Here is a 15882-nt window from a genome sequence, read left to right as displayed (position 1 = left end):
TAGGTTGCATTTGCACTGAGCAGTTCCCTAAAATCATCACACCACTACTCTTCCTATCAATCTAGGAATCGATAATACCCCACTTTTCCGATATAGAAAATAATCAGAACATACCTTTTTAATTAGCTCAGAGCCCCGGTTACGCCAGGGTTGCACATAATCAACGTAATCGTAATCAGCCTATAGATTTTGATTATTATATAATCACCCCTTCTGATTATAATTGATTATATAAATGCTTTAAGATTGCAATTGTCTTGTGGATAGTCTCCTACTTATTGCTACTAAGCTAACGTGTTTCACCATCGAACCGGTCACCCCATCGAGCCGGTCGACTCCCCCACCAAAACGACGGCGCGTCCACGACGCATACTTTCTCAACACCACAACATGTCGCAACTCTATACTGAAGCAGATATAAACCTTACCCTATCTAATATTGCATCGCAGCAAATTCCAAGCCAAAGACGCGCTGCAGCAATCTATAATATCCCTTAATCGACCTTTAATAACTGCGTTACCGGGGCCCGCAGTTAACGCGACTATAAGCCGAATAGGAAACGCATAATAAAGCTAAAAAAGAAGGTAATTATTAAACGTATTCTTAATAAGAGTTCTTATAGTTTAGCAACGTTAAAAGATATTATACAAGATATAGCTAATAAATTACTAGAGGAGCGTAGTAGGGCACCCGTTAGTAAGAATTAGGTTAATTGCTTTATATAGCGAACTCCAGTAATTTAAACTTATTAGAGCCAACCATATAATCGCTAGTAAGCCGCCTATAAAGACCCGGCAATTATTAGTCCCTAGTTTAACGTTATAAGGTTAATAAAGAGGGGGTATAAAATTACTAATAAAGATATATACAACTTTAATAAATGTGGCTTTCTTATAGGCAAAATAGGGTCTTAGCTTATTATTATAGGCTTAAAGAAGCCTAGTAGAGTAAAGAAACTATAACCTAGTAATTATAAGTGGGTTACCCTAATATAAGCTATTAGTTTAACGGGGAAGATTATTCTACCCTTTCTTATTCTTGCGGGTAAGGTTCTTATTTTAACCTAGTTCTATAACTTACCTCGTAACTAGGTTATTTAAGTTAGTTCTACTAGCTAGATAAATAACAACCTAGCGCTTACCTAGCTAGAATACTTTAACACGTATATAAGGCCCGTCGGTACTATACAGCTATTTATTCTTAATAGGCATAAGAGCTATTACTTAGTTAATTTCTGGGATCTTTATAAGGAGAAGAATATAATCCCTATTTATATACCTCTATATTCTTTTTACCTTCTTTAGCTACTTAACATTAGTTACTTCTCGCCGTTAAAGCGCAATTACGGCAACTACGTGTTAACGTTAATCCGCTACCGCGTCCACTATATTAACAAAGACATCTTCCTACTAGCCTTTAAAGAAGCTTTTAATAAGACTTTTACATTATTAAATGTTTGCGTAGGGTTTTAAGGTACTAGGCTAGTTCTATTTAACCCAGACGTAGTATTATTAAAGCTTAATGTAAGGTTGCGTACGCTATCTCCGCCTACACTAGGTACTGCTATATGGGAGGTAAAGACACTACGCAACGCTAGTAAAATAGCGTTACAGTCTACACTTATTTAAAATAAAATCTAAAGGCGCCTAGGTTCTTCTCTAAGTTCTTTAAATAAAAAGGTTACGTAGTTAACTAAGGGAGCTTAAAAAATAGCCTATAAGATAGTGTTAATGCGTAAGGAAATTATATACCTATAAGAAGCCACCAAAGCGGCTATAAAGCGCAGGAGTTGTAAGCGGCGTTATATAGCGGTTAAAGAGACCCTAATAGTTGGTGTAGTAGCTGATTTAATCGCTATAAGTAAGGGTAGTAGTCGTAACGACGGCGAAGAGCCTGCGAGGAGGGTACGGGCAGCGAGACGCTGCGGCCGTTGCGGCGAAATTGGGCACAACTCCCGCACCTACACGAAAGAAATTAATAGTTCAGAAGATAGCGATGAGTCTAAATAATACTATATTGTTTTGCAATTTACAATTAATTGTGGTGGTGTTACGCAATATCGCTGCGCCGTCGTTTTAGTGGGGGGAGTTGACCGGCTCGATAGGGTGACTGGTTTGATGGTGAAACACGTTAATTCTTATATAGATTTATATAGTTCTTATTAATAAAAACTTAAATTAAGCTTTTAAGATTAATTGCTAACTCCAATATAGTAAGCCGCGAGTTCTACCGTATCTTATTATCGCGCGGTATTATCTTATAGGCGAGCTTTATAAAGCTTTAATATCGCTCCGTTAAAGCTCTAAGCTAAACGGCTATATTATAGATCTTGCCTAAGGCTTCCATCTCTTGCTACTTAGCTTATATAACTTTATCTTAATTATATTCGTTTTCTAACTTAATTACAAGCTTCTACTCCGTAGCTTAGAGCTACTCTACGGCTTATACTACGAGCTCTATAGCTTCTTAGTCTTTAGTAAAAAGGAAGGCTTACACTATAAAATAACGTAGCTAATATAGCGAATTTAGTAGTAAACAGCAATCTAAGTAGGGAAGCGCTTTTGTATAATTCAACAGAGCCTATTATTGCTGCCGTAGTTATTACCTATATTTAGTATAGTTAGTAAAGAGCTTAATAGTAGTAAAAGTAGAGGACGGAAATATACTAGTTATATAGCTAATTTGCTTTACTTTAATCTTATACTCCTTAAGCACCTTAATAAGCACCTCTGCCTATTACTTACTATTATAGCTTTCCTTATGCTCTTATAGAGCAAGTATTACCTTTAAGAGTTGCCTAGCTTTGTTAATAAAGTAAATAATTACTACTTAATAAGCTGTCTTATTTAGCGCTATCTAATAGTTAGTTATAAAGTAAAGCTTTAAGAGAGTTATAGAGAGCTTCTTTTTAATAAGATCTTTATAAACTATAAACGTTTTACTAAGTAGTAAAGGTATAGAATTTTATAACTTTGTAAGTAAGCCTCTAGGGCTAACTAGTATATAATTATAGAAAAGAAACTGTTGGGAGATCTTGCTGCACCTGGCCTAAAAAGACTAAAACTAACTAAAAGAACCCTAAAAAACACCTAGAGAATCCCCCTAAGATATATATATCGCAGGGGAGGTATATATTAAGCGACGGTAGTTTACATTCGCGCGCGTCCACCAGAACCACGCCTAGCAATAGACCTCTATAATAAGAATGGGCGATTACTATACTATAAAGCGGGAAGACCTCTATTAAGAAGGCATCTAATAAAATATAAAGCCTATTAAATATATCTAGTATCTGTAGTTATGGGGGAGTAACTATTAGCTATAACGAACTAATATAGCTAGTAGAATGGCTCCGCCAGTTTAGCAAACCTTAGGCGCCCCTTTAGTAAACCCTTAATTAAATCCTCTAACGGCTAAGTAAAATTAAAAATAAATAAAACCCCTCCTTACTGGCGAACCGTACCTAGGCTGCTATAGCTGCGCTTTTATAGTATAGGGTACCTACCCCCCTAAAGATAATAACTAGGTATATAATTATAATATAACTAAATATAGAAAAAGTAGAGGGGTTTAGGGGATAATTAGAAATAGAAGTCCTTATAAAGATTTATAAAAAGGTTTATAACGCTATTATAGTCCAATACCTTAGGAGTGGAGATATTAGAGTTACCCTAAGGGATTAATAGGTAAAGGAATGAGCTATAAAGGTAGGGGATAGGCTAGGAGAACGTATTGGCATAAAAGTACTCTATAAAGATTACCCAGTTAAAGTCCTAGTGGTCCCCCTAAGCTTTAGGGTAGAAAAAGGACGCTAGGTAGATAATATAGCAACTATATATAAGATAGTAAAACAAATAGAATGCCTTATACTAGGACTTAAGATTACCTAAATCTAATAGCTTTAATAGGAAAATATAAACTAAGTATATAATAAGAATAATAAGAGTGTTACGAACGCTTTAAGTATAATATTATAACTACTTAGAGAAGAGTTAAAGAAAGCTAGTTAGTTAATACAGGCACGGTCCAGGATAAAACCCGTGGAACTATATAATGAGGAATAGTAAGCAGAGTTATGTAATATAATCTATATAATCTATATAATCTATAAGATCTATAATAGAGCGAATAGAGTAGATAGAGTAAACAGAGCAACGACTTTCTTAGGAGTACGGTTGTGTATTTAAGGACCCTTAGTCCCTACCTAGATAGTTCCTTCCTTATAGTAATTCTTAGAATATAATTAGAGTTAATCTATTAAGCAACTACTCTACTAGTTATTATTACGTTGTTAACTTACTTATAATACCTATATACCTAGCCCATTAATAAGTCTATTATAGTTCCTGCTATAAGGCTCCATTATATAATTACTACCGGTAAAGAAAGCAGAAGAAGAATGGTGCCGCTTTAGGGCCTAGGCCTATATAGAGGAGGAAGGGAGACGCGCAAGAGGTTAGTAAAGACAATAGTAAGACAGAGAAAGGAGCTAAAGTAGAACACGCAAGAACGCCAGGAAACCATCTACCGTAATGCAATACTGGTTGGACCAACGCTGGAGAGGTAAATAGGAGTCGAAGGTATAGAGGCTAACTTAGGCAAGACGAACCTAAGCTATAGTATAGTTAACGCTATAGGGGGTAAATACCTAAGGGCTCTAAGAAGGCCTAATAAAGGTAGAAAACATAATAGCAACACTCTTAAGAACAGGAATAATAGGACTAAAAGATTGGCTTTACTGGGTAGGTATCCTAGTAGGTAGCCTAAGATGCGAATATGGCTAGCCAAGACAGACACCAAAACACGTAATACTGCTATGCCCCCTACGCACTAATTAAGAAATAATGCTCTTAGTAGCTGGCATAGAGAACTATAATACACTGCTTTTAATATAAAAAGGCCTTAAGGCGGTTACCTAGTGGCTTATTAGTTAAAATATGCTAAATTAGTTCTGGGTTATAAGGGAAATAGTAATAGAAGGCAAGGGGGCGAGTAGTAGGTGCCCCCTAGTAACTCTACAGTAGTAGAGTAATAGTTTGTAATACTAGCGCGTCCGTAGGCTTGTTACGGCAGCAGTGGTTCCTAAGGAGGTCAAATAGTAAGGTAGTAGAGCACCATAGGCGACTCGCAGGCGCTAAGTAGGCGAGTCCTAAAAGGCAGGGAGATGGATCACGGGGTTTTCTTATTTTTTCTTAAATAGAGTTTTCTCCCTATATGTAAATAAGGAGTAGTCCGCGTGGGCCTAATAGGGATCTAAATCGGACGTTAAGCAATGAATTATTATTATTATTATTATTATATAATTACTACCACAGTTACGGTTTTAATAAGTTAAATAATATGCTACTAAAAGCAGCTACTATAACGCCATTAACGGCGGCAACTACGTTAGGATTAGGTAATGATACTAGTATAGTAGATACTAACTTATAATAACCTATAATAGTAAAATAATTATAAGTAATAGTTGACTAGTTAACGGGAGATAACGTAGTACTTAAAAATAGGATTAATAGGATAGGAGCAGCAAAGGTTAAGTTACTATTAATTAAAAGATTCTTAGAAGAGAGATTAAAGCTTAAAGGATTTCTTATATAAATGCACTTTAAGGTTACGTAAGAGGGAGCAAAGCTAGTAATAACTATAGATTAAGTAGTATACGCAAGATTATTCTTATTAGGAAGAGCACTTAAATAGTTTAAGCCTTACCTTATAGAGATATAAGTAAATAGAATAATAATAACAAACTAAGAAGTATAGTTTATGTTCTTAAGCTAAAACGGGTTTATAGAGCGACTTATATAAATGTTTAGAGATTTAGAGGCAATAACTATAGCGGAAAGGAAACTCTAAGATATTACGTAACAAACCTTAGTAATTAAGTATATAACGTAGTTCTAAACGCTAGCTATATAAGTTAAGTGGAATAATAAGGCGCTTATAGTATAGTATAGATAGGGACTTAAGGCTAAAGTCTAGGATATAATTATCCTAATAGAAGATACGGACACCCTAAGGGAACTAATAGATTAAGTAATAAAGATTAATAATAGGATCTACTAAAGGGAATAGGCTAAGAAGGGCTAGGATAGAGTTCTATAGTTATATAAGATGTAAAGTACGTAATAACCTAAGCTAAATTAGAAAATATAGTATAGCGTAGAGCTAATAGACCTAAGTAGTACTAAAGAAACCTATAAGAGATAGAGTAAGAAACTATAAAAACCTAGAGGTTAAGGATTAAGTAATTATAGGACTAAGGAGTATAGGCTAAACCAAGGATCTTAGTAATAGAAGATGTTTAAGCGGACTCTATAATAAAAGTAATAGTTTAAAAAGGGAGCTTATATAAATTGCGGAAAATAGGGTTATTTTGCTAAAGACTATAGAAGTAGTTAGAGTTATTATATAGTAAAGGGAACTAGACTAGTAGTATATAACATATATATATAGAGGGATAATAGTATACTATAAGGAACAAAAGAATATTTAATTAGAAGTTTTGCGTTTTGTTATAATAATATATGCCAAATTTATAAAGACGCTAAGTATGGTATAAGCTATTGGCCATAAGAGCCAGAGTTAAGAGGACTTAAAGGAACTAAAGAGTTAGATAAAGAATAAGATCAACTCTATAAGCTAGATTAAGATATTATAGTAATATACGGATAATAATTAGTAATAATAATAATAATAGAGTTAGAGTACTTATTAATTAATAGTAATAAGGACAGTAAAGGAACTAATTAGGGGTATCTAAACCTTAATAATGTAATAGAAGTAGAGACTAAGACCGCTATAGAGTAAGGTTCGGTAATAGGTATTATAATACTATTGGATATAGTATCCATCGCTTTATAAGACGGAAGGAGTAATATTTAGAGACGATTAAGTAAGCAGACAACTGCTAGTGCTAGCTTACCACTTAATAAAGGCAAAAGGCTAAAGGCTTAAGATTCCTAAGACAAGATAAGAGACGACTAAGATTCTTAAGACGAGATAAGGTATGCTTAAGAACCCACAATAGACAAAAACCGATAGAATAGAGGAATAGCTTAGTTCAGCAATATATAAATAAGCTTAGGACGAAGTTTTTTAAAGGTATAAGACTCTTAAGATAAGATAAGTAAGATCTAGGACTTTTAAAATAAGATAAGGACACTAGTAAAGCCTAGTAAGACTAAGGCTAGAGCGTAGCTTAAGAAAGAAGTAAGCTTAGGGTTAAAGAATCTAAGGGGTTAAGAATTTGGAGTACGAATAAGGATACCCGTAAGAAAGAAGCAAGAGACTTTGCTATAGATTAGGGAATCTACAATATAAATAGTAGTTAAATTAGGAGACAGATATATAGACCTAAAAGACTTACTAGGTAAATATAGTGTTTAACCTAAAGATTAAAAAGTTAATATAGTGATTAAGAAGTAAGAGAACTTCGAGGATCTAGTTATAAGACGCAAATAATAAGAAACTATAGATGAGTTTAAAGCAAGAATTATTATATAGCAAGAAAAGAAACTAGATATAAGATTTAGTATACTAGGTCGTATAAGGGATAGAGCACCTATATAAAGAATTACTAATAGGCTAAGAATAGGCATACTAAGAGCTAAGTGGCTTACTAAACTGGAAAATAAAGAGGATCTAGGGATTCCTATTAGGTTTAAAGAATAACATATAAAAGGCTGTTATAACGTAGTAATAAGAAGATACTTCTTTACGGATAGACTGTATATACTCTAGCAGCTATATTAAAAGTGGTATAGGCAACGATATAATGATAAGTAGGAAGATTTCTATATATAGTTGGACGAAAAAGTTATCTAAGACTACCTAATTATGGAAAAAGTAATAAATTATATTAAGGGAGCCTTAATTATAACATTAAAGGATCTAGAGGAACGATTAGAGGACTAGAGAAGTAAAAGGCGCGTCTTAGTACCTGCGAATAAAGTTATAACGTTTAGATTAGTGCGATAGAGGTTTAAACTTAAAGATAAAAACGAGTTAAGAGTTAACCTAAAGCACCTAGTATACTATATGCTATTATAGATTGTATATATAGACGATATATACGAGATATATAAGAATCTAAAGGAAAAGAACCGGAAATACCCTATAAGGATATACTAGATAATAGATAAATAATAGTATAAAAATACTAAGTATATATACGGCTGGCATCCAACAAAAGTCTAAGAGGAAGGAAATTTAATACTTTAACTAGGAAGATTCCTTACGGAAGAATGCTTAGATAAATAACAATAGTAGGAATATCTAGAAAACACCTATCTATAGTATATTAAAGATAAAAAGCGAACTAGGTATTAGCTAAAGAATAAGCTAAGTATAATAGGATTAAGCAGCTAATAATTGGGAAAAGTAGAGGCCTATAGAACTAGAGGGAGCCAGTAGTAGAGCCTTAGACCCTAAAAGGAATTTAAGGACAACACCTAAACCTAAGAGTTAATTGGTAAGATTAATAGTTTAAAGCGTTAGTAGATAGTAAAGCGATATAAAACTATATCTTACTAGTAGCAGTTAAAAGGATAGGGCTACTATATAGGCAAAAAGAGCACCCTTATCTATTAGTAATAATTTTAGGAGATCTAATAGCCTACGGAGGAGGCATTATTAATCTTAAAATAGAACTAATTTAGATAACCATTAAAGGAAGATAAGTTAAGATGTCTTTTAATATATTACTATTAGGGAATAATAAGGTAGTATTAGGAATGCCTTAGTTATAGGAATATAATCTAAAGATTAATTGGGTTATAGGTTAAGTTAATATTAGAGATATATAATAATATAAGATATAATAATAAACTAAGTTAGTATGGTATTAAGTCGGAGCAATATATAAGGAGACTAATTAAGGATTAAGTTACGTACCTAAAAGATACTATAAGTATAGTAAGAAGCTATAGTTACTAGAAAGTAAAAAGCTATTAGATTATATAGTATAGGACTATAAAATAGAGCTAGAACTAGAAATAAGTTTAAGGTTCTACCTAACTTATAAGTTAACAGAAAAAGAGTTATAGGCACTTAAGGAGTTTGTCTAGGAAAATCTTTAAAAAGGATATATTAGACTATCGCAGTTATTAGCGGGATATCTAGTACTATTCGTACTAAAGAAGAATGGAAAACTTAGGCTATGCATTAACTATAAATAGTTAAACAGCATTACTAGGAAGGATAGGTATCCTTTACCCTTAATTAGCAAAATCTAAGATAGGATCAGCAACGCGTAAATCTTTATAAAGATAGATCTGAGATAGGCGTACTATTAGATTAAAATTAAGGAAGGCAACGAATAGAAGGCAGCCTTTAGGTTAAAGGAAGGACTATATAAACTACTAGTTATATAATTCGGGCTTATAAACGCATTAGCAACGTTTTAGAAGCGTATTAATAATATATTAAGAGAATACTTGGATAAATTTGTTATAGTATACCTTAACGATATTATTATCTACTTAATAAGTAAGGAAGAATATAGAGAATACGTTAAATAGGTCTTAAAGAGACTATAAGAAGAATAGATGCTAGTAGTAATTAAAAAATGCGAGTTCTTCACTAAGAAGACAGATTTTGTTAGATTTATTATTAAACTAGGCTAACTTAGCATAGATTTAAAGAAGATTGAGGCTATAGTAAATTAGCAAGAACTAGAAAATGTAATATAGTTAAGGTTATTTCTAGGGTTCTGCAACTACTGTAGAAGGTTTATAGCTTAATAATTAAAGGATATTAAGCCACTTATAAGATTAATAAAGAAGGAAGAACTATAGGTATAGGGAGAGGAACAAAAGGAACTATTTAAGAGAGTTAAATAGTTGTTTACCTAAGAGCCAGTTCTTAAAATCTATTAACTATAGTTAGAGATAGTAGTTAAGACGGATGTATTAAACTATATACTAGGGGCGTGCTTTCTATAGAAATATAAAGATAGATGGCACCTAGTAGTATATTATAGTTAAAAGATAACACTACTAGAACTAAACTATAACATCTATAACAAGGAGTTATTAGGTATAATTATAGCACTAAAAAAATAGAGATTATTCTTATAAGGTACAGAAAAACTATTTATAGTTAAAATAGATTATAAGAACCTAATAGGGTTCCTAATAACAAAAGAACTTAATTATAGACAGGTTAGATAGGCGGAGATGCTTATAGAATACTATTTCAAGATTTAGTATACTAAGGGTACAGAGAATGCACAAGCAGACGCTTTAAGTAGAAAGGCTAAACTATAAAATAATGAAAAGCCATTAGGGGCTTTGTTGCGAAGGGATGTAAATAGATTAATTAGGTATAATTATCTAAAGATTACAGTAATACGAGAAGAAAAGACCTATAAATTATTAGAAAGTAATTAGATATAAAAGATCTTAGATATATAAATAGAGGATCTAGACTTAGAGTAGTATAAAAATTAAAAAGTAATATATATACTAAGATCTATTATAAAGGAGTTTATTAAGTTATTTTATAAAGGACTAACTTAAGGACACAACGGAGCTATAGGCTTAGTGTTAAGACTTTAAAAGGAGTATATTATTAATGAAATCTAAAAACTAGCTAGGCAAATTATAAAAGAATATCTAGATTGCTAAAGAAATAAACTAACAAGGTATAAGCTATATAGAGAGCTATAACCTATTAAAATACTAGAGAGACTATAGGAGGTTATATTATAGGACTTTATTATTAAGTTATTAAAGTTAAGAGATCCTATTACCGAATAAGATTATAATACGATCTTAGTAATAATAGACAAGCTTATAAAGTAGGGATACTTTATAGTATATTTATAAGAAATATTAGTAGAAGATATTACTAAAATCTATATTAAAGAAGTGTTTATAAGATATAGAGCACTAAGCAAGATTATATTAAACAGAGATCTAAGATTTATAGTAGTATTCTAGGAAGTGTTTTTAGTAGAGTAAGGAGTTTAAGCAGCAACTTCTACCGTATATTATCTATAGATAAACGGTTAAACGGAAAGATTAAATTAAACACTAGAATAATATCTAAGGCATTATGTTAATTATGCATAGAATAATTAGGTATCGCTATTACTAGTTATATAGTTTATATATAATACAACACCATAAGAAGGAATGGGCACGTTACTATTTAAGGCGAATTACGGATATAAGCTAAGAACCTTATTATCGCTATGCTAAGTAAAGAAGATAAGTAGTATAGCTAAGTAAAGAATGAAGAGTTTAATAAATCTTTATATAGACCTTATGGAAATAGCTAAGGTAGTACAGCAAAAAATAAAAAAGTACTACGATGCTAAGAGATCTAAGGGACTAGATCTTAAGGAGGGAGATAAAGTATAGCTACTATATAAAAATTTTAAAAGTCGACGACTAAGTAAGAAGTTAAACTATGTTAGACTAGGACCTTTTAAAATTATATAGAAAATTTTATTAGTTATATTTAAGTTAAACTTACTAGCTAGGATAAAGATTTACCTTATATAATATATCGCAATACTAGAGCTAGTATATAGGAATATTAAGCTACTAGTTTATAAATGTAACGGAATCCCCTAAGAAGTACATATCTGATAAGACGGTAGGAGGTTTTATTTATATTCTATCTATATTCTAGAAGACATAGTTAGATAGGTTAGGGGCGAAAGGTTTTACTAGCGTCTTGGAAGAAAATATATAGGAAGCTGGTTCCCCTCTAGAGAAGAACTAGCGATTAGTCTCTAAATAGAAGTGGTTAAAAGCATTTATCCTTTAATATATAAAACTTATTCTACCTTTAACTTACCTTTAACTTACCTTCTACTTATTAGTAATACTGTTAATTAGATAATTATATATTCTAGTTAGGCTAGCCTCTTATAATTTTAATTACTTATAATCCGTTAGGAATATACGGCTATTAATTAATAATAACGGACTATACTCTTATACCCTATAAAGCAACGCCCTTACTATAAGAGGCTTAAAGAGTCTCCCTAAAGGAGCGCATTCCCTCTTCCTATAAAGAAGCTACGGCTAGTCCGTCTAACCTTATAAGACCCTTAAGAATAATTACTGCTAGGGAGTTATCGGAGCGATTGCTATACAAGACCCTATAAAAAATAAAGAAGTTAGAGATATAATTAAGATAAGTATATTAAGACTACTAAGAATAATTGTAAGGACAATTAGGGGAAGTATAGATACCCTAGATATAAAGCGGACTCAAAGGGGTAATGCCACACTATACTATAATGTTAGAAAAACCTAAATTCCGTATAAAGGAACCTAATAAGTATTATAGTAATAGTCTTTAGAACTATAATTGTTTTATCTAATAATATAAAACTAAGTTTTGGCTAGATTTAAAACGTTACTCTAATAAGTATAATTAGACACTAATTACTTCTACCTTCCTATGTGGCACCGTTAAGAGTTTATAGACACGCTATAAGAAGAAACTTACTATACCCCTTAAATTTAGCGAACTTAGGACCTAGTTAGTTGATTAGGTCTAAGACCCTACTAATTAAGGGATAGACTATAATTAGCGATACTATAACGCCAAACAGTGGGATAGTTAGACTGTAGTCTAGTTTATAAACTACTTAGAAAAACTAGAAGATAATATACCCTACTTAGATCTATAAGATAATACTATATAACTTTACTAGTTACTCGCTAAGCTATAACCTAAGATTTAATAGGCTATATAAGAGAAGGGCGAAATTTCTACCTTTTAAAAAAAGCTTATCTCTAAAGCTACTTAAATTAAGAGTGCTAAAAAAGACTATCTAGGTAAGTAAAAGAAATAAAATACTAATAATAAAGAGCGTAAAACTAGACCTAGCTTTAATAACAGGGGTAGATTTTAACCTAACTGCTCTATAGAGGGATAATATAAGCAAGCCTCGCAGCCCTAAAGTAACGCTAGTTAATTCTAAAATAATAATAGGTAGAGACTTAATTTATAAGAGGGGAACTAGGAGACACGTACCTATTATAACTGCGGTAAGAAGGGCTATATAAGCCGCTTCTACTAGTAGAAAAAGTAAGAGTTAGCCTAATTAGAAAAAGAGATAGCCTAGTAGATCTTTACTCCCTTATATTAGGCCAGTAAGAGAAGGAGGAAGTAAACTACTATATAGTTATTCCTGTTTCTATTTAAGTTAATAATAAATAGGTAATATAAGACTACCTTATAGACAGCGGCGCAAGTATAGGGTTTATTTCTTAATTACTAGTAAAAGAATTAGATTTAGACCTTAGCGGCTTATAGGTACGCACTATTTAAAGCATTAAAGGCTACTAGATTCTATACTATAGGGAATAGGCTTTTTCCGTGGCCAGCTAGAACCGCAATAGTCTATAAAACATGTAGGAGATATACTTCTATGCCGTAGAAATTAAGGGGTATAACCTTATTTTAGGATACCTATAGCTTTACTAAGTTAATCTAAATATTAATTAGCCTTTAGCCTTATATTAACATCGGAAGTCTTAACCGCGCATTATAGTTAAAGATTAAGAGATTTTCTTAAACTATATACAAGAAGAAGGGTGGGCATATACTATATATACCACTCTTAATACTAAAAACGGGGATATGGGATATTTATTTTTGGATATCCGGCTATACGCAGTTAAGGAACTAGAGATTCTATAGGAATATATAGACTTAGAGGATATTTTTAGTAAAGAGGCTGTATAAACCTTACCTAACTTTATATTAGTTAAGTACGAGATAGATATAGGGGACAAATAACTTCCTTTTAGACTACTATATAACCTATTAGAAAATAAGCTAGTGGTATTGTGTTAATATATAGTAGACAATCTTTAAAGAGAATAAATTTAGCCCTCTATAAGCCTAGTAGGGGTACTAATTATATTTATACCCAAGAAGGACAGGACCCTTTGCCTCTATATTAACTATTAGGTACTAAATAAGATTACTATAAAGAATTGCTACCCGTTACCCTTAATAGGGGAGCTTATTAATAGGCTATTAGGCGTAAAAATATTTATAAAATTAGATCTAAAAGATGTATACTATTAAATCCAGATTAAAGCCGGCAATAAGTGGAAAACGGCGTTCTAAACATAGTACGGCTACTTTAAGTACTTAGTAATGCTATTTAAGCTTACTAACGTATTAGCAATATTTTAGGCCTATATTAATAAGGTATTATTAGGCCTATTAAACATAATATATATAGTCTACCTTAATAATATTATAGTCTACTCTAATAACTATAAAGCATATATATACTACGTGCAAATAGTACTAGAAAGACTATAGGAATATAAGCTCTATATAAACCTAAAAAAGTACACGTTCTATACTACTAGCATTAATTTTTTAGGCTTTATTATTAGTGTTAATAAAGTGTTAATAGAGAAAAGTCGGGTGGATGCTATTAGGGAATAGCCCTACCCTATAATATTTAGAGAAGTATAGGTTTTCTTAGGTACGGCAAACTTCTACTAAACGTTTATTATTTATTACTTATAAGTAATACTCCTAATTACTAATCTACTAAAAGGATCTAAAAATGGTAAGAAGTTAGGACCCTTTATATTTAGGGAAGCTACTAAGTAGGCTATAAACTAGTTAAAGAATTTGTTTATATTGGCGCCTATCCTAATATACTTTTACTAGGAGCTATATATATACCTTAAAACGGATACATCCGGCTTTACCCTAGGGGCAATTATATCTTAATTAAAAGACGGAAAATAGCATCTTGTGGCGTTTTAGTTAAGAAAAATAACCCCTATAAAATAGCGTTATATAACGTATAACTAGGAGCTACTTGTAATAATCGCAGTAATAAAGTACTAGCAATATTATTATATAGAAAGTAATTATCCTATTAAAGTCCTTATAGACTATAATAACCTAGAATACTTTATAACTATAAAGGTATTAAGCGGTTAATAAGTAAGATAGGTAGAGGCACTATTATAGTATAACTTTAAAATTATATATTACTTAGGGAAGATAAATCCTATTAATAGGTTATTAAGACGTCCGGATTATAAGATAGGGAGAATCTAGGATAGCATAGGGGAAATAATCCCTATATTATAAAATTTACTTAAAAAGAAAAAATACTCTTTCCCTAGAACTATAGAATTTTGTAGTAGGGTAGAGGTCCTAGTAATATAGCTACAAAGCAACACAATTATAGAGCTATAGGATATAGTTATAGACTAGGTTATAGACTAAGTAGATGTTATAAAGTTAGCGTACCTTAAAATTAGCGAGAATTCTACGGGATGTGCTAGAGGTATTGCAGCATCTTTAACTTAACGGCGTATTAGCTGTAAGTTTTTAGATTTAAGGGGAATAGGCAAGATACCTATCTATAGTATAGCACACTATATAACGGTAGGAGAATCTACTAGCACTAATAGTTTAAAACGTCTTATACCACGCCTTAAGTCCGTAATAGTGGTAGGTAAAATGGAAGTAAGTAATCTATATAAAACCTTTCTGGATCTTCTTCTTTAAGCTTAATAAAGGGACGCCTTCGCCTCTAGGGGGAGGTGGAAAGATATAGTAGAGACTAACTTAGCTAAAGTTACTAAGAAGCTATAGCAGTAAGACTAAAAGGGTCTATTGCGCTTTAAGGGTGCTATATATATCCTAAAGAACTAAACAATTTAAGATAAAATTCTAAAGGTCTTCTATAATAACCCTCTTAAGAGTTACTACGGTGCTAATAGAACCCTTAAAGCTATTTAAAGGAAATACTTTTAGGATAGAATATCTAAAGAGGTTAAGAATTATATATTAAGGTATAATATGTACCAAAGGATATAGATATCTAGGTATCGCCTATATAGCGAGTTATTAGTGCTTCCTATTCCATAGGG

General features: G+C 31.9%; 1 protein-coding gene across 1 annotated transcript; it reads left to right on the top strand.

The window, feature by feature from the left end:
* Positions 1-1761: 1761 nt before the first annotated feature.
* Positions 1762-2010, top strand: K441DRAFT_554706 (uncharacterized protein; the record flags this gene model as incomplete). The annotated part of the gene is made up of 1 exon (XM_067643243.1): positions 1762-2010. A coding segment is annotated over one exon (249 nt), but the record flags the coding sequence as incomplete, so codon positions are not given.
* Between the last annotated feature and the right edge of the window lie 13872 nt (positions 2011-15882).

This window comes from Cenococcum geophilum, assembly GCF_001692895.1.
Source record: "Cenococcum geophilum 1.58 unplaced genomic scaffold K441scaffold_15, whole genome shotgun sequence".
In the NCBI taxonomy this organism is placed as follows: Eukaryota; Fungi; Ascomycota; class Dothideomycetes; order Gloniales; family Gloniaceae; genus Cenococcum; species Cenococcum geophilum.
Note: the sequence above shows the minus strand (reverse complement) of the source record. Positions and strands in the feature narration are given on the sequence as shown.